The sequence below is a fragment of the Acanthochromis polyacanthus genome, chromosome 5, assembly GCF_021347895.1.
Source record: "Acanthochromis polyacanthus isolate Apoly-LR-REF ecotype Palm Island chromosome 5, KAUST_Apoly_ChrSc, whole genome shotgun sequence".
NCBI classification, from domain to species: Eukaryota; Metazoa; Chordata; class Actinopteri; family Pomacentridae; genus Acanthochromis; species Acanthochromis polyacanthus.
In genome coordinates this window covers 13893639-13911759 of record NC_067117.1, presented here as the reverse complement: position 1 = coordinate 13911759, position 18121 = coordinate 13893639, and the positions used below count along the sequence as shown (strand labels likewise).

General features: G+C 40.3%; 2 protein-coding genes across 2 annotated transcripts in view; both read right to left on the bottom strand.

Moving 5' to 3' along the window:
- The window catches only part of med20 (mediator complex subunit 20), a 217556-nt gene that overhangs the window by 20326 nt on the left and 179109 nt on the right, over window positions 1–18121 (bottom strand). The window lies entirely within an intron of this gene.
- nuak2 (NUAK family, SNF1-like kinase, 2) lies at window positions 99–12888 on the bottom strand. The gene is made up of 6 exons (XM_022203130.2): window positions 12151–12888; window positions 6905–7025; window positions 5936–6087; window positions 4815–4880; window positions 4420–4672; window positions 99–3534 (listed from the first exon to the last, which is right to left on the bottom strand). Exons 1-6 carry the CDS (start codon window positions 12373–12375, stop codon window positions 2486–2488), a joined length of 1866 nt encoding a protein of 621 aa, XP_022058822.1. The 5' UTR covers window positions 12376–12888; the 3' UTR covers window positions 99–2485.

Below are 18121 nucleotides of genomic sequence, written 5' to 3'. Positions count from 1 at the left end.
GGATGTTTTGTGCCTGGTTTCAACACCACTGACAAATCAATCCTGTTGCACTTAAAACACTTGTATGTAGGTCAGTAACAACATTGGCCAACACTTGCTCTTTGGTGTGTTTTTTTTTTTTAATTGATTTCCTCATCTGAGTCACAAAAACATGGTAGATCAGTCAAATGCATGACAAGCCAGTTACTTTGGCAAATGGTTTTTGTTGCAGTCATACAAAAAACATGAACTGAACCTGAATACTGCAACTTCTGGGATAATGAAAAGAGAGAGGCAAAAAGCAATGACGAAATGCCCAAGTACTCCTTAAATTATACAAAAATTCAACAGATCTTCCCAACCGCTGACTTCATGTTTTCCCTGTCACACTTCAATAATAAATGATCAACAGTCCGTAACAGTGAGAGTAGCTCAGTCCTTAATACAATCCATAAGGTTCCAAACATGTCAAGAATTTACCTTTGAAATCCTGATTGATTTGAATTGTAGCTGATAGATAAACTGTATGATTATTAGGTTTCAGTGGCCTGGAAGTGCCACTCCAGGCTTGGTGCTCCAATCTAAAGCCAGCATGCCCCTCAAGTTGGATAACTCCAGTGTGCTGCTAGAAAGTCCCGGTGTACCTTCCTCAGGATCACCAAGTCAGCCAGGTAGCTACAGACAGTAGTATAAAATATCCTCTCAAACTCAATTAATGATCATCTGCATACACGCGTCATGATTTTACCTCTAACCCAAGTATAGAGTTTTGCTTGCATCTAAAGAAGATACAGAATAGCAGCTTTTAACATTTGAGTTGGCTGACCTTATCTAGCTTTGTAACATACTGCATCACCCCCCCCCCCCCCCCCGTTCCAGAATTGATCTTAAAAATGAAGTGTAAATATACAAAAGCATACAGTAGCTAGCCGGGGTACATGCTGCCGTTGGCCTCCCAAAAAAAATCTGGAACAACTTAAAAGGACCAGTGTGTATGATTTAAAACTGCAAAAAGGCCATTTGCAGAGCCAGTACTTTTCTTGTCAGCTTTACTGTAGAAAGATGGCAAGCTCTGTAGAAGAGGCTCCTCACTCTGTACATATGAAGGGTTTATTCTGTCAGTGAAAACACAGCGATGCATAGTTACAGGTGATTACCGTATATGCTAATTAAAACATAACTACTGTGTTATGCTGTTTGCAGCCATGAGTGCATAATGGTCCACTACAGTATAAGTGATGTAGATTTTGTCATCAGAAGGTGCATGTGTGGTTCTGTGTGAAGGTAAGTGTGTCCTCAGATATATTGTGCCTGTGCATAACTACTTTGCTACAAGACTCTCCAACTGCACTGGAATACATTGATGCCACTACACCTCAAATGTTTGGATCGTGCTCAGAAAGTAGTAGAAGAACAACTACACGTCAGTAGTATCTATAGATGTGTGTTTGCACAGCTACAGCATAACCTCAAATCGTACACACTGGTCCTTGAATGAGCCCAACCTTTTCTGGGAAGCAGGCACCTGTATCAGTGTAGGCTTTAGAGCAAAAGCAGGTTCTGCTGGTTACACTTGTTCTGAGTCATTATTTTTATTCAAGTCATTATCCAAACACAGAACAAGTCATTTCAGGAAAACAATAAAACAAAACAAAAAATCACTCTTTGAGAGCTTAAGTTCCTGTTACAAACATTTTCATCGGGCACTTTTTGCTGGTTCTTTTACATATAAGCAAAAAGCTTTGCTCTTTGGTATCCATGAAACGTCGTGCTCCCCTCATCCTGGAACAGTAGAAACTAGTATATGGTACAAGAGAAAAGCCATCCTAACATTAAGCCTGTGTGTACTGCTGTTATTATTCTAGATGAAGATAATGTTGACAGGTGATAACAAAACTAGAATCCAAATGACAAAGACAGACCTTTCTCAAACTGACTTTGTGGATTGTGTATCCTTCGGTTCTAAATCTGACGAAATGAGCTATATTCAATCATCAGTCCTACTGTGACTGTGAACAAAAGTTTCCTGTCTGACTGTCACTGAAGTAACATCAAAACTTGATCTGGTGTTTTGGTTTTGATGTCAATTCTCTCTGAAACTACACATTTGATAGTAAGCTCTCACACCGAATACTAGAGCTACAGATTGACCACCAGCATCTCTCTTCTCCTGAGATTCTTTGAAATGATTATCACTCAGCTACTTTTCATTTTGGTGCCATCTGATGATTTTTAGCCTCTTTTACTCCAATTAAAATGACAACCAATCTAATTACCTCACTTTAGGATCAGTCCTCTAAAATACAATCTGATGGTTAACAGCAAGTCTCCTCCCTTTTTGGTACTGTGTAATTCCTGAAGATAGTCAAAAATGATCACCTCCACAGTGTGCCGGTATTTTCACATAATGCACTTTGGCTCTCGTTTCTTCAGTAGTTTACAGTCACTTAAAAATTCAGAATGAAAAACACTTCTTTATTCTGAGTCCTCTCCAAATTACTGGTCTTCAGCTTGCTGCAGAGCCTCTTATAACCATGGCCTGTTTGTAAGCCTCTGTGACATTATCACAGTCTGTGATGGAGAAAGCACTGTCAGCCACTCCAGACTCATAGCAGTTCCAGGACTTGAGCAGCCCGTCAGCCAGGATCCGGTCTTCTTGGATGTCCAGCAGGTTGTCAGCAGAGACGCAGCCTCTCATGCTTGCCTTGGCTGGTTTATCTACTTCTGTTGGAGGTCTCACGTGGTCTGGCAGATCCAGCTGATCAAAGGATTCTGAAGACAGAATGCTGTCTTTACTGATGGCCCCGCTCGGTCTGGACCTGGTGCTGCTGCGAGGTAAAGAAGCTGCCAGCTGGTCCAGAGAGCCAAACTCCTGCAGCCCACCTGAGGAGAACTTTCCATTACGTTTGAGGATGCCCTTCCTGTAGGTTGGTGCTGAAGGGCACTCTTTAGTTGGTGGTACCCAGCCAGAGTCACTGTTCTCAGGAGAAGAAGAGTAGTACCCTGACTCGTGCTCTGCAGGCTTCTTTAGGATACCTTTGCGAGGCAGCAATGCATCTGAAGGAGCATCAGCTGGTGCAGACAAACCCAAAATATTCTGCGGATCCACTGAACCTGCAGCTGGGGTTTCAGTCATCGCCTTCTGTTTCACGCTGTTACGTCTCTTCAGGATACCCTTGGAGGGTCGAGTGTCTGTGCTTCCTTCATGAACTGTCTGGGAGACATTATTCTCCTTACGTGACCTTCGCAGAGAGCGCTGCCGGACTACATCCCCTCCACCGCCCTGTGAACGGAGCAGGCAGCGCATCTTGGAGCCGTTCTCCAGCAAAGGCCTTGATGTGCGCCTCAGCCAACTAGCAACACTGGCCAAACCAGCAGGATGTGATGTTGATGGAGATACTGGGGAAGGAGTCTGCTCTGCTGTGCTGCTCTTTCTCTCACTCAGTATCGGGTGCTGGTAGCCCCAGTTGAGCCACCAGTGTCCAGCAATCTCCTCTATTGTAGCTCGGCGCTCAGGATTTACCATCAGCATCCATCGAATGAGTCCACATGCATCTGACAGAGAAAAACGTGAGAAAAAAAACATGAATTTTGTGTGCAGATAGGAAAATAAGAAAAAATACAGACTTTCCACATACTGCCACTTGGTCAGGATTCCATCTGCATCATATTAACATGCTGGGTAACCTTTAGCGTAATTTTTCAACACAAAGGTTGTTGGATAAACTTATAAAAACACCAGAAACAGACAACAGCCAAATTTCTCTGCTAGTGCTGTCATTTTCACCAAGTAGTTTTAGTGCCGCAGTTTAACCAGTGAGTAGATATAAAAGTAAACAATAAGTGAAAATTACACTTCTTTCGGAAGATAAAATGAGACTAAGTGAAAAACAAGATGACATGGTCATCAATATCCCCCACCACATGTGATGTCTATGAGTCTATATCCAAAATAGTGATCAAGGGCCATAACTCTGTTAAATATCATCGCACAGGTCTCATTTTCGAACTTGATCAAGGTGTCCATGGTGTGAAGCTACACACTATATTTTGTAATCCTAGCTGTAATAGTTTCCGAGAAAAGCTGTCCCCTTCATCCCGGACGGACGGAGGCCAAACCTATATCCCCCTTTTCCACTTCGTGGAGGCGGGGGATAATAAGGGTCTGACACAGGATGTGAACCTCACTCTTCTTGGTGAAATTACTGCACACCTGTACAATGTTCTTAAGCGACTCTGGAAACTGGAAAAACTCCTTTATGTCTGTCAGTGTCTAATACAGACACCAGTCGCACTGATGCCAAAGAAAATTTTGAGCATGTCTCTCAGATACAAGCAGCTTTCACAAAATGACAGTATATGACACTCTAGAAATGAGAACAGCTTTGAAAATGAATCTCTCTCTTATATAGCAGTATATGTATATACACCAGAACTCACCAGAGGGGTTGTTGGGTTTCCGGTAGTTTCCGGTGCTGATCTGCTGGACCAGTATCTTGTGGCTGTTTCCATCAAATGGCATGGTGCCATGAACCAGTGTGTATAACAGCACCCCAAGCGACCAAGTGTCCACCTCTGGTCCACGGTATGGCCGACCATTGACAATCTCCGGGGAAGCATACAAGGGGCTGCCGCAGAAAGTCTGAAGATATTCATCATTTTGGTACAGGTTGGACAGTCCAAAGTCTGCAATCTGCAAGAACAAGAAGTTGAGATCAAAGATCAAATGTGATGAAATCTTCTGTCATGAACATTTACAGACAGAAATGTATGCTAAAAAACTGCAGACACTGAATGGTGTAGGTGCTTAGTTCTTTCAGGGCCACTATGCACACCTTGACATTGCCGTTGCCATCGAGTAAAATATTCTCCAGTTTCAGGTCCCGGTGCACTATTCCATTCTGTAGGAAATAAAAGATAACAGTTTTGCATAGTATTCCTTACAAAGATCAGCTCCACCCAGACTATTACACATCAGTTTACTGGAAGGTGTCTGTATTACATAAAAGGATTAGTTTTTACTGGGTCACAACACATTCTTTTCCAAGTGAAGATTTTTTTCTGATACGTCAGCTATGCTTCATTGTCCTCCGCTCTGTAGGGGGGCATGCCTGTGACTCAAATGAGTTTGCATTTGTTTTGCTTTCAGTAATGCAGGTCAGCCACCGCTTGTGTATGGGCACTTGTTGTACCAACGGACACATTCTTTGTACGTTGTGCTTTGCAGCATTCATTTATTGTTAAGATGCAATCATGAAGAAACTGTGGCATGCAGTTTATTGCCGTGCCAAACGTAAAATGTAGAATGAGAATTCAGATGTCTCTTTCCACTGCATAAGCATGGAAAGTAAAATATTTAACAAGACATCAGCGCTCCATAAAGGTGAAATGAGACAGATGGGTGATAGAGCATATGGCAGGGCAATTCAGTGGGTAAATATTGGCCAGCAAACATTTCTAAATGCTGTGCAAAGGGCTGAACAGCCTCACTAAAATATAGTGTTCTGTAAATGTTCGTAATTCCACAGCTCTGGACTTTGGGAACAACTGACTGCTGTGTGTGTGTTCTGTTCCTTCACACCCTCATTAAACTCTGAGACCGTGTGTGTGTGTGTGTGTGTGTGTGTGTGTGTGTGTGTGTGTGTGTGTGTGTGTGTGTGTGCGCGCGCGGGCGTGCGCGGGGATGCCTGGCCTTCAGCCTGATGCTAGCTCTGTACAGACCAACTGTTCATTTCCCCCTGCATCGCTCTCACAGCCTCCCTGTTCAGACCGCTAGGCTGACAGTGAATAATGCCCATTATGTAACTTTCGAGGTGCCAATGCCCTGGAAAAACATGGCGAGTCTGAGCGGTGCTCTGTCATCAGGCTTGATCTGACAAGGCTAATATACTCAACCATGAGACAACATTCTGCCCTTTGCAAATAGCTAAATATGATGTGTGGAGAGCTGCCTTACCTGATGGCAGTAGTGGACAGCTGACACGATTTGCCTGAAGAAGTGCCTGGCCTCCCGCTCAGAGATGTTCCTCTTGTCACAGATGTAGTCGTACAGATCCCCCCGGCTGGCATACTCCATCACAATCACAATTTTGTCCTTGTTTTCAAACACTGAAAGAGCCAGAAAAAAAGCAGAACCCCTTTAAGTCAAGGTTTGAAACCCTTAGCAGTGTTGAAGATTATAAAAGCTGTTAGTGCAGTTTGTAATTCAGTGTTTAGGACCAACGAGGCCCCATGATAACTATAGAGCAAACACACATGCACTTGAGTGGAGAAACACTAAACGATGACCATCTCATCAGGCGTGAGGGGCACTAAAAGACACAAGGCTCCACACATTATCCTGCAGGGCTGCTGGGGTACGTAACGGTGCTTATGTAACTGAGCCCCGGTTTTCTGCACAAAGACTTGCGTGACCGAACTCCGAATCTCAAACAGAGACTGATTGAAAAATGTATTTTTCCAGGTATCACGTTTCTTGCAGTGTGAGGCTCAGTCAGAGATGCAGACTCTTCTCAAGAGTAAACAATGAAATTACACCCAAACAATCACCAACTTTTGGAATACTGTATCAAAGTTGTTAGAAGAGAAAGACTCATCACTTAAAAATCCTACATAGAAACATATGGGAGGATTCAGTCACACCACAGATGGTGGTTGTATGACACATGTCAAAGCCAAGAATTTGCTTTGCAGCAAGCAAACCAGAACCCATCCAGCCAATTGTGCTGTTGTACTTGCTGTTTGCAATGTGTTGTAAAATTGCATGCATGCATAGTGGATGTATATCTCCTGTGAAAAACCTTATTTTGCGGGAAACTAACCCAAAAGTCAAAAACAGATCCTGTTAGCACAAAATAATTGTCCTGAGGGGTTACTAACATAGCTGTCGGGTTTTGAGACTTGCCTATCAGGCCTTTGACTGTACCTTCATATATGGTGATGATGTGGGGATGACAAAGCGAGGACATGATCTCAATTTCTCGTCGAATATGAACAAGGTCTTGCTCATCCTTGATCTTCTCCTTTCTGATTGACTTCACAGCAACCTTAAAGAGAAGGACAAAAAAAGAAAACCACATTTGGCTTGCGTAAGTAAGAGAATGATTCAAGGACTTAATCAGTAAAATAAAGACGCAAAACAGTGTTACAGGAGCACAAGTTGAGATGAGCCATCAAGTCAGTAAACCGACTGGATAATGTTAGCCACACAACAATATTTAGCACAACTTGGGCAACGTTATCCACTATAAGCCATTGGTTATTAAAGTCCTTAAGCCAGAAGTTGCACAATTCATCTTAAATATCAAAACATTAGCACAGTGGTGAGCGGCCACTCTGAAATGAAGACACTAGATTAGGCATGTTTATTTAGCAGAACAAGGTAAAAAAAAATACACAATTAAGCTCTAATTTATTCGGATTTGCCGTCCTTCTGAAGCTAGTCCAATTGTGAGAGGACTGATGGGCGGTGAACCGAAAACTCTGCTGTGCTGTTCCTAACAAGACAGAGGGAACGACAGGTCAAGTATTGTCTACTGTAAAGAAATCCATTGTCCGCTGTTATGTCTGCAAGTACATTTAAATGTGAATATTATCTGTTTGGGTCTGTATTCACAAACTGGCTTTTGACAAGACTGTATTCATATCTATGTGTTGTGTTTGCCTATGGGAGGCTCAGATGCCTGGGATTCCTGTGAGTGCCGAGTGCGTCACCAGTCTACCGCAAGGTTGAAGGGGGTCCTGAGGCATCAGATTGCCCTGTCGATCGTATAGTGTCTTCGTTTTCTCTTGTTTCTAACCCTCACGGCTACATAGACTCAGGGAAATGAGTAAAACCACCAACTTGTCATATCAGTTTCAACACGACTGCTTCCTGTCATGAGTCACTGTCTGACTTGGATGCTCCTCCAGGTCTGCATTGTGCTCACGCCCCGCAGACCTCTTTTCCTGAATCTGGGAACGGAGGTTTCCTGCGCTTGTTTGCATAGCTGTCAGACAGGCTCAGCTCGCTCATGATGAGTTCACGCCCATGTGAGGTTGTCTGTGCGTGTGTGCGGGCTTTGTCAGCAGCAGCCGGCTCCACGTAATAAGCACGGAGAGGCTGAAATCTTGGATATTTCACACATAGATTCTGTGCACACACTCACACCATATTTCTGCACTTGGAAACACCTAAATGTCGTCAATAACCACCACAAGCCAGTCCAGCTGCACCTGCTTCAAACTTAGCCTTGTTTCAGCTTTAAGTGCATTCAAAGGGAAACATTAATAAAACTGCACAAATAGTTCTTCTGTAAAGCCAAGTTGTAACTAAACACTGGGATATAGTATGGTTCAGTTAGCTATAACTGAACCACCTGACAAAGCTAACTTTACCAAACTGATATTAAATCCCAAACAATACTTTCAGGGAATAACAAATTCTGGTTAGGAAGTTACTATGAAGACACTATTGACTCTGCACCGTTGTCGGCTCAGCTTTAATATGTACGCGGTTAGAGAATTTATATTAGATAATCAGGTCCAATAATCTGCTAACCCCTACACCAAACTATATATGCCAATAACAACTTCGTTGTGTGCTGCATGGATACTACTCACCAACTCTGAATCATAAACCTTTGTCTATGATTCAGAGTTCAGTAAATTTGCACGTATACAGATTTCCTGGACTCAGTTTTTGTAAGTTCTGACTTATTTTTAACAAAGTTTTGATTATTTTTGTTTTCAAATCACTACAGATTAAACAGAACTAGTCGATTGGGGAAAAAAAAAACTTGTCAGCTATTTTTGAATAATTAATTAAGCCCTTGTTTGTTTTTTTAACAAAAATTTTGAAACATTTTCTAGTTCCAGCATCTCACATGCTCATCTGTGCTGTTGCAATATTAAACCTAGTATCTTTCAGCTTTCAATTGTTGGGCTTTTTTCACAGCAGACATTGTTGCCTAACAAGCAATTAAAAACATTCATGACGGCTTAGTTCCATTAACTGTCCCAATAAGCTGTTTGAGTGAGCCAGTCTGCTCAGTATCAGGATCTTAACAGGGCAAATCCAGCCATCATTAATGGTGTTAAATCCACCTGTGCTTACTGCTGATGGATCAAAATGTCGGTAGTGAACGACGCGTTTTAATACGTCATGTTGAGCTTTAGTAGTTATGGCAGGATTTGATCTTTGTTGTTTAGATTTTTTTTTCACTCAAGTTTTTATTTATTTTTATGTACTTACACAAACCAAGAAAAACAACGGTGCCTTGGTAGTAACAGAGCATCTACATCATCCTTCAGTCATCTTAATCATAATTTTCCCTTTGTTCTCCTCCAACGTTGGCATTTCGAGTCCTGTATTCTGTCCACTTCGTCCATTTTTTGTCCATCTGTGCTTCCTGTAGTCTCAGTTTGTGAGTTAGTTTTTCCATTATGTAGATTTGCTCAGTTATTTTCAACCATTGGTTTTTTACTGGTGGTCCCGCTTTCCCCCAGTTTTTTGTTATGGCTTTTTTACATGCCACTAGCAGTATTTTGATTAAACATCTGTCATTTCTCATCACACTCTCTGTTGTTTAGATATTTTACAAACTATGATGGTACAACATGATTTAGTGAAGTTGATCACTCTGAAACGAGCTAGATTCAACAAAGAACCTACTTTCCAGTGCAACCAAATCTATGTATTTAATTGGGGCGTCCGTTTGGAAACACATGCAGCTTCCACGTCATTCACTGTGTGGCATTTCAACCCTACACTGATGTATGCTGAACCCCCCACCTAAATGGGGTTATGTAATCAAACTTGTGCACTTAGACAATGGGAACAGCTGTAACGCCACAGCACGCAAGATGAAGCCATCCTTTGTGTTGTGTCACGCCCCGTGTCAAATTACGCATCATTGTCCATTATGTTGTTAATGGCAAATGAAAACAAAGCCAATCAATGTTTCTCGCGTTTCCATTCAACGCCAACTTCTTATTTGTTTGGTGTGAGTTGAAAACATACAGTCGGGCTAATCAGTATTTTGATGCGATTTGAACACGGGTTTGAGGCACGCTGGGTTAGGAAGCCGCCTGCAGGGATTCATCTCAGACGACGACTCATTTTCTGTAAAAACAGAAGAGTGAGGCAGCAGCAAGTCATGACAGGGCAGGGTGTGAGGACAAGGCTGAACTTGTATCGCTGCATGCTTACTGCAGGTACACAAGGGGAATTCCTGGCACTTCCTCCCTTGACTTCAAAACACTTTCACCCATACCAAACATTAACTTCTACCAACATGCTTTTCTGGAAAACGTGACACGGCAGCAACCCAGATAAACTGATGAAGGGCATCTTGGGTTTCTGTTTTAGTTTATTTTTCCGTGTTCCGTGTTTTACATACAGTTTGCATTTCTGAGTATGTATGATACATTAGATCATGAAAACAAACCTGGAGTTAGCACAAATGCAAATATACACACACTTGATCACATATGCAACACAGTTTTTACATAAAATACATTCAGCTGCCAGGTCATTTGGTTCACCGACTGCTGAAACGGTTTTAGAAATGTGTTGATTCAACGTTGTTGTCATTGTGCAGGCTTTACTTTAAGGTGCTCTTGACCTGAATTGCTTTATGTTGGAGTTTCTGATATTTAGCCAAGTTTCACTGCCATAAACAGCTGGGAACACAATATACAGTGTAACAAAATAACTTTTTATAATGGTTTTTAAAGTATAACTCTTCAAACAGTTAACTGGTATTTTACTGATTTCCCCCTGATGTGTTAAGGAACAGATAATAACAAGGTAAATCAGAGACAAAAGTAATAACATGTTCAGTGTATAAACACAAACTAAAAACAGGCAGAAATTACAAATAATATCTTCACAAAAATATATTTAATTGTACAGACGGTCATTTTTTGCTTTACAACATTTAACCACAAATTGGTAAATATAGAAATTTACAGATTTTCCACATTTTAGTAAATTGTACTTAAAAACTAAAAAAAAGTAGCAAAAACACAGGCCAAAGGTGCACAAAATGCCCACATAAAAAAAATCTGTATCTCTACTACATACTATTCTATACAGTGTGTGACCATAAAATTATACTGTTTTCTTGTATTTAAGTCAGCTAAAATTATCATTATTTTACAAGTATTTGCTGTTATTTTCACAACTGTTACAGTTTTTAAAAACTGTACAGTATTCCATGATTTCTTTAACACATTTTTTCTGGCAATTGAGCGACTAGATTTTCAAATTTTTTGACAGATTACTTTTTTATTAAACAATAGACACTTAAAAAGTCAGACTGTTAGGGGTCGGCAGCCCTTAAAATCTGCTAAAGACACAAGTCTTGTGTTTGCCAACTCCTCTTTGTCCCCTTCAGAGGCTTATCTCCGTCCAGTCTGTTTTAAATACCTCCCATTTCCCCTTAGGTCATGGGGAACTGGAATTCACCTGAAAGGCAAGTTAGTTTCCCCTTCTCCCTTTATCAGGAACACAGAAAGTAAGTTACCTAACTTTCCTGTCTAAAATTCTTTCCTGGGACAAAGTCTTTCCAGCAAAAACGTCTTTCCTTTATGCTCACATATGACAAATGGAAGCAATTACATAAAGTTTCCTGTGGACTGATCAAGTCCATTTCAGACTGAAGTATTTTATTCTGAACTGGTCTTGCATTTTGTTCGAACAGGCCACAAATAACACATTAAGGTAGTGGGTTTGGATCAGAGGCAGATTGCAAGACATTTGGCTTTAATTCAACCCTTTATCAAGCAGAACATAAGAGCTTTTGTTGTCCTCTGATAAAGCTGATGAGAATAAAATGCTTAGATTATTACACGTGTGTTGAATCAGCTTATTCAGTGATAAGTGAACTTGTTGTCAAATACAGTCAGATGGCAAACAGTTCAACAGCAGGCACGTTTTACTCTTATTATTTTACACTTAATATATTTTACTGTTTCCCTATATGACACCTGAAGCCAGTGCTTTTCAAGTATTTTTCCACCAATTTAAATCCAAATGCAGACTACCTGTGGGCAGACTGCGCCTCCTAAAAATAGCACTTATCTCCAAGCAACAGGTGGTCAAAGGACAGCGGAGCAAACACTGACCTGATACTGCCTGCAGATGTTACCATGAAAGAATAATCAATGATAAACAGTATCGATCCTTACCAGTCTGCCGGATCTTTCCTTGGCTTTCTTCACCTTGCCGTAGGTCCCCTTCCCCAGGGTCTCCAGGAACTCATACCTGTGCTTCAGGTTGTGTTTGTGGTGGTGTCTCTTAACGGCTTGCTTCTTCATGGGCACCTGGGACGGAGCCTTCCCGACGGGAGCTCTTTCATCCGTTGAAGCGGCCCCGACAATCGGCCTACAGCTCGACGAAAGAGCGCCGTCCATGCTGCTTTATTTGTCTGTTTTTGTCGCTTATTTTCGGACACAGGTGTCGGAGTTAAAATGCATTCCTTCGTGCGCTGCTGCCGCGTTGCTTTCAGGTACAAGTCAGATCAAATGTGAAGCGCTCCAACTCCGACTGTCAGGCCGGAAAATACCAATAGAAGTGTAAAGACAGAAACTGAAACATGAAGACCGAAACCGGGAGAGTGTCAAGCGGCTCCGGACAGCTCAGAATCCAGCCAGCAGCAGGTATTCAGCATGCGGGAGAGCAGCGCAGCAGCGCAGCAGCGCAGCACCGCCCGCAGGATCACGTCAAAGAGGTGGGGGGCGTTTCAGGTAGCAGAAGAGCGTTGGGTTTATAACACCACGTGTTACCGGTGGCTACAGAGACACACCGCCGAGACCCATCTGTGCCTCTAATCCATGTGTATTTGAGTTAGTTCTTATTAATCTATCACATTTCCATTTAAGGTTGCCCTACTACAAATTTTCACGGCTTCGCTTATGTCACATATGAGTGATCGGTGTTACAGCCGGTGTGCACGGAGAAGCAGAACAAACGCACACTAAAAAAGTGGGCCAAACATGTGAACTCAGTCTTGCAACAATATCCAGTGGCAATAAACTAAGTATATTTACTCAAGAGGCCTAACTGCCATTTGAGTAAGTTGTACTTTATTTGATCACTTTTCATTTCAAGTAAACAATATTTGTGTTAGATTTTGGTTCGTGACTGTGATTGCACCGAGTGCAAAAAATATTTCTTGCATATCTATCTATCTATCTATCTATCTATCGGTAAAGTGCCACTTACATGTTCATGCATCACTAACTACAATATATTAATATGTTGTATAATTGGAGTATATTTTATTTATTTAAGAAGGGATCGTGTACAATTATTAGTATTTTTAAAAATGTGTTTAGTCCCCTTACCTGACATTGTTCAGCATAATGCAACACAATATGTGAACACTGATTAAAACAACCCACATTGTAATTCATTATGGATGCATTAACTTTTGATGCATTTTGATAACAGTACTTTTATACTGAATTTTTCATGCAACTTGTCAACTCGCTTGTAATGGAGTATTTTTCTGTTGCGGTTGTGCTACTTCCTCAACCCTTGTTACTAGAAGAGTAAAATAAGAATATACACCAAGAAACCCAAACAAGAGAAAACTGCACTTCTGAAACCAATAATATCAGCATATTGATCATTTTAACATCAACAATTTCATAACCAGTAACTGACTGTTTTAAACACTTATATTGTGGAGTCACTGTGACTTTGTTCTGACATGGTGCTTTTAAAAAACAACACTTCCAACTTGATTTACAATAACACTCTGACACACTTTAAGAAGCAGCTTTGAGGAAAAACAAACTTTCTTCCTCTTTAATTTCCTCCATTTCATTGACATACTACATTTCAAGTCCTAGCTGACTTCATGCAGGGACAATGTGTTTGGTTGTTCAGCTGCTTGTTCAACCTGATCGAAATGTTCTGAGCTGGGAGAGAAGAGACCATGAGGTCTGGATGAGTAATGTCATTACAGCTGTGGGCCACTAGAGATCAGCATCACTCACCATTTGCAAGAATGGGATTTGACTTGGTAGGTCTCTCAGAAACCGAAACTTTGTGCCAATGCTCAGTAAAGCATACTTATAATACGAACAATTTGACTTGTGCAGAGCTTTACATCTCATTCCCCAGGACATGCTTAAATTTAAAGTTCAGCCCATAATGTCAGCATGTGAAATATCCAAGGATTCAAGGACATTTATTGTCATCGCATTTCTGCAGGGAAACTTTGTTGGCACTTCCAAAAAAACAAAAACCACATAGTATGACAAACATTGAACAGCTGTATGAAACAAGTATTAAATATATATATACAAGTAAATTAAAACAAGTGTTTGAAAACATATAAAAGTGTGACAGTGTATTGAGGTGCAATGCCTGCTTTAAAATGTCTGGTAATACAACATTGAATGAATGAGTGTTTGCAGGTCAGGGCATTCCGGATTTTCAGGAACATTCAGATTTACTACTTAGAGCCAAATAACTGTTCCTACACACATTCTGTCTCAGTTAACCTCCTCACCCGTCCAGAGCAGTCTTTTGTTTGCCATCCCGTTTGCACAGTAATGCGTCAGAGATTCTTCACTCGTGCATGCAGGGGAACACTGTGCACAAAATCAACAATGAAAATAGACAAAGAAAATGCCCTTTGAGCCAAGTATCATATTTACTTCACTAGAGATTGTAAGCTTGGAACAAAATTCAATGCATGCAATCTTGACTTAGGCTGAAATAGTCCATTGAATGGAAAACATGTTTTAATATTATGTAAGAGTCATATTTTTATAGTAGTTTGAAGGAGAAAACATGAATAAACACTAATCAGGCTGTCTGACTGTGCATGGAGCTTATTATTTCCATACTTTATATAAATTATTAAGACTTGTCACACATTTTAAATCAATTAAACTGGGGTATATAAGGTGTGATAGACCAGTAGAAAGTCAGTTTGATTTTATGATACTGATGATGGAACTCAGTTTAGCTGCCAGAAGAGGAGTATCTGGAAATACTGACATCATACAGTCTTATCTCCTGTTTTCCACTCACTGTGTCACTGTTGCAATTTGTTAGTCCTTTTATCTAGTCTACTCACCATGTAGACTGATATACATAGTCAGTGTCCATCCATTGTCTATACACAGCTTAATCCTTATTAGGGTTGCAGGGGGGCTAGAGTCTATCCCAACTGATTTAGAGTAAAGGCAGAGAACACCCTGGACAGCTCGCCAGTCTATCACCGGGTTTATATATTCAATATGATTTTTAAAAATATTTAATTAGGATGTGTAGAAAAGAGTAGGATAAACCATAGATTGGCTACATTGTGGAGAGAACAGAAATCTACATTTCTTTCACAGTATATAATTTTTCTCCCTTGAATGACAATTAGCCGCAGCCATCAAATTTATGGGTTGGTCACAGTGGACAGAGAGAACTACAAAGTCACGTCTTCATTCATTCATTGCCGTATGTGGTCAAATGTGAAATAATCATATGTGCTACTGAGTTGTTTTTTTCAGAGAACTAATCACCCGTGATTGTGATTTTATGGGATCATTATAGAAGGCTGTTAGTGATAGTAAAAAAAAAGAAAGAAAAGAAAACATTACTCAGCCAAAACTTAAAGGAGACACATCATTAAGCCTGAGGTAAGGGTAAGCTTCAAAATCACTAGATCCTATATGACACAGCTAAGTTGCATTTAGATGATTTTTTTTTACTATGTAGGACAGTGGAGAGAGACAGGAAAGTGGGGAGAAGACCTGCAGCAAAGGGCCATAGGCTGGACTCAAACACATGACCACTGCATCAGGGACTATAGCCGCTGTTTATAGGTCGACCACTCAACCTATGGAGCTACTGAGGTGCCCCAAGTGGCTTTTTCTTAACAGATCCTCCCTGACTGGTTAAGGTCCACATTTTCAAAGTTTGCCCTTGCTTTTGTTGCACAATTGTTTCTTAAACATGTAACCCAGTTCACATTGCCAGGATTCTTTTCTTACAAAACTCCCCTCAGAACCAAATCCAACATGTTTCACATTTTCAGTGGATCTGTTATGAGTAAACTCAACATCATGTGTAAAGTCAGTGGAATGTCCCTTTATCTTTTATATGTTTAAATTATGAGATACGAAGCAAAAACTTTCATTCCAGAAATGCTGGCTCACTGCCTCCTCTATTTACACTTCCTGTAATCAATATTTAACTCATTGTGTTTCCGTATAGCCATACACGGTGTTCTCTGCTGCCTCCTTTGCTCTGTACATGTTTCATAACTGCTAGCAGTTTGTACTAAATATTAACCAGACAACTCTACTGTTCATAATGTTCATAGGTTCTGCTTGTACTATATGTGTCACACACTAATATATCATACCTGGATCCAGGATTTTTTTGAAGGACTCTGGCGGCCATCTCTCACAATTGTACAGAGTCCTTCAAAAAAATCCTGGATCCAGACGGTGATCCGGATGACCTCCAAAATCTAATCGATTGTTACTTTTGCTCTTCCGGACATTCTGTAAAAATTTGGTGAAAATCCATCCATGACTTTTTGAGTTATGCTGTTAACAGACAGACAGACAAACAGATGGCCTGGCAGAGGTCTGCGCTCTCCGAGTGCTTTTCTAGTTGTTTATTTTAAAATGTTGAGGTTTTGGACTGTGGGCTTTAGCAGTAAAAAAGATTCATTTTTGTGATTTATATTAATGCATGAGTCACAGTAATCTAATGATGCCATCACATGGACCACTTTTGCATGGGGTACTTACTCACTCAGAAAACCTTTAGTATATTGTCCTAACAATTCTTACATATTTTCTTAAGTAACAAAAGAATATTTACAGTGTGAGATTAACACTTTTCCTGAAGTAAAGTTTCTGAATACTTAATTCAACACTGATCAAGTTGTTTCAGACTGCTTCACATTTTGCACACTTTTCTTGTGTGGATTAAATTTTAAACGGATAAACTGACATTTGTGCCCTTTAATCTACACTCCTCTGGTAGAGTGATTGATTTTTGATTGCCTCTGTGACCAAAACACTACTTTCTCGCTTACTTAGTCTGTCCTGGTGGCTTAAAACTTCTTCCATTTCTCAGTAATTGAACCCACTGTGTTCCTGGGCAGTCTCAGAACTATGTTTTTGTAGCCCTGATCTATGCCTTTGCAAAGTTTTAGAATGGCGCTAATGAGTTCCTTAGACTTTACAACCTTGGTTCTGACATGCAGTGTGGGACCTTATATGCCTACTCCTTTCTGCGCTGTCCAAACCATTCAGGCAGCCACAGATCTAGGAACATTTAGGTGATTACCACAGAAGCAACACACAACTAACCGCAATACAGAGCGTCACAGTAAAGGGTCTAAATATTTATATATATTTTTGCATTATTTACATAGATTTTTTAATAAATTCCATTTTTCTTTGTATAAACAGATTTTTACTGAGTCGTTATGGGCATAGACTGATGGTATGAAATGTAAATGTTATCCAATTTAACACTAGAAAGCATGGATGAAGACTGCATAATAAAGAAAGTAAAAGTAAAGAGATCAAAATACTTCCTGACCTGACTGTTTATCTACTGTAAATCTGTCTGTTACCTCATATTTACAGCAGTGTAGCAGTTTAACTTGATGCAATATGCACTTTACAATCATTACTGTAATCCCCTTGTCATAGTCACTTCATTCAAACCAAGATTAGCAGTAATGCACAGTCCAGTTTACTGCCCTTGTCATTTTAGGTGTGTTTAATTATTTAAACTGCTATAGTTTTTCTCACATTGTGTCCGTCTGATTAAGGAAGATCAGCAAAGTAAGAATTTCACTGTAAAGTGGAACTGTCCAGTTTCCTGTGTATATGACAATAAACCTCTCGAATCTGGATTTCTTAACTGCTATTCATTATAATGTTACTTTGTGGAGTGACAGCAGAGTGACATCTAATAATAAATAAAAAAAATTACAAGCCTTGATCAGTATTTATTTATTTATTTATTTTTATTTTAATTGATTATTTCCCTTGGCTTTGATAAAGTTTCTTGGCGTGTGTAAAATATTGACTTTGTTGCCAGGGGAAACAGTGACACTAAAAACAAAGTGATCCATCCATATCTATGGATCCATCCACACGCAGTACAGCAGGCAGCTGT

Coding starts and splice junctions, on each gene's coding strand:
- nuak2 (XM_022203130.2), bottom strand. CDS start 12,375: ATGGACGGCGCTCTTTCGTCGAGCTGTAGGCCGATTGTCGGGGCCGCT. Junction 4,881..5,935: donor CTGTCCACTACTGCCATCAG/GTAAGGCAGCTC, acceptor TATTTCCTACAG/AATGGAATAGTGCACCGGGA. Junction 3,535..4,419: donor GAAACCCAACAACCCCTCTG/GTGAGTTCTGGT, acceptor TTTCTCTGTCAG/ATGCATGTGGACTCATTCGA.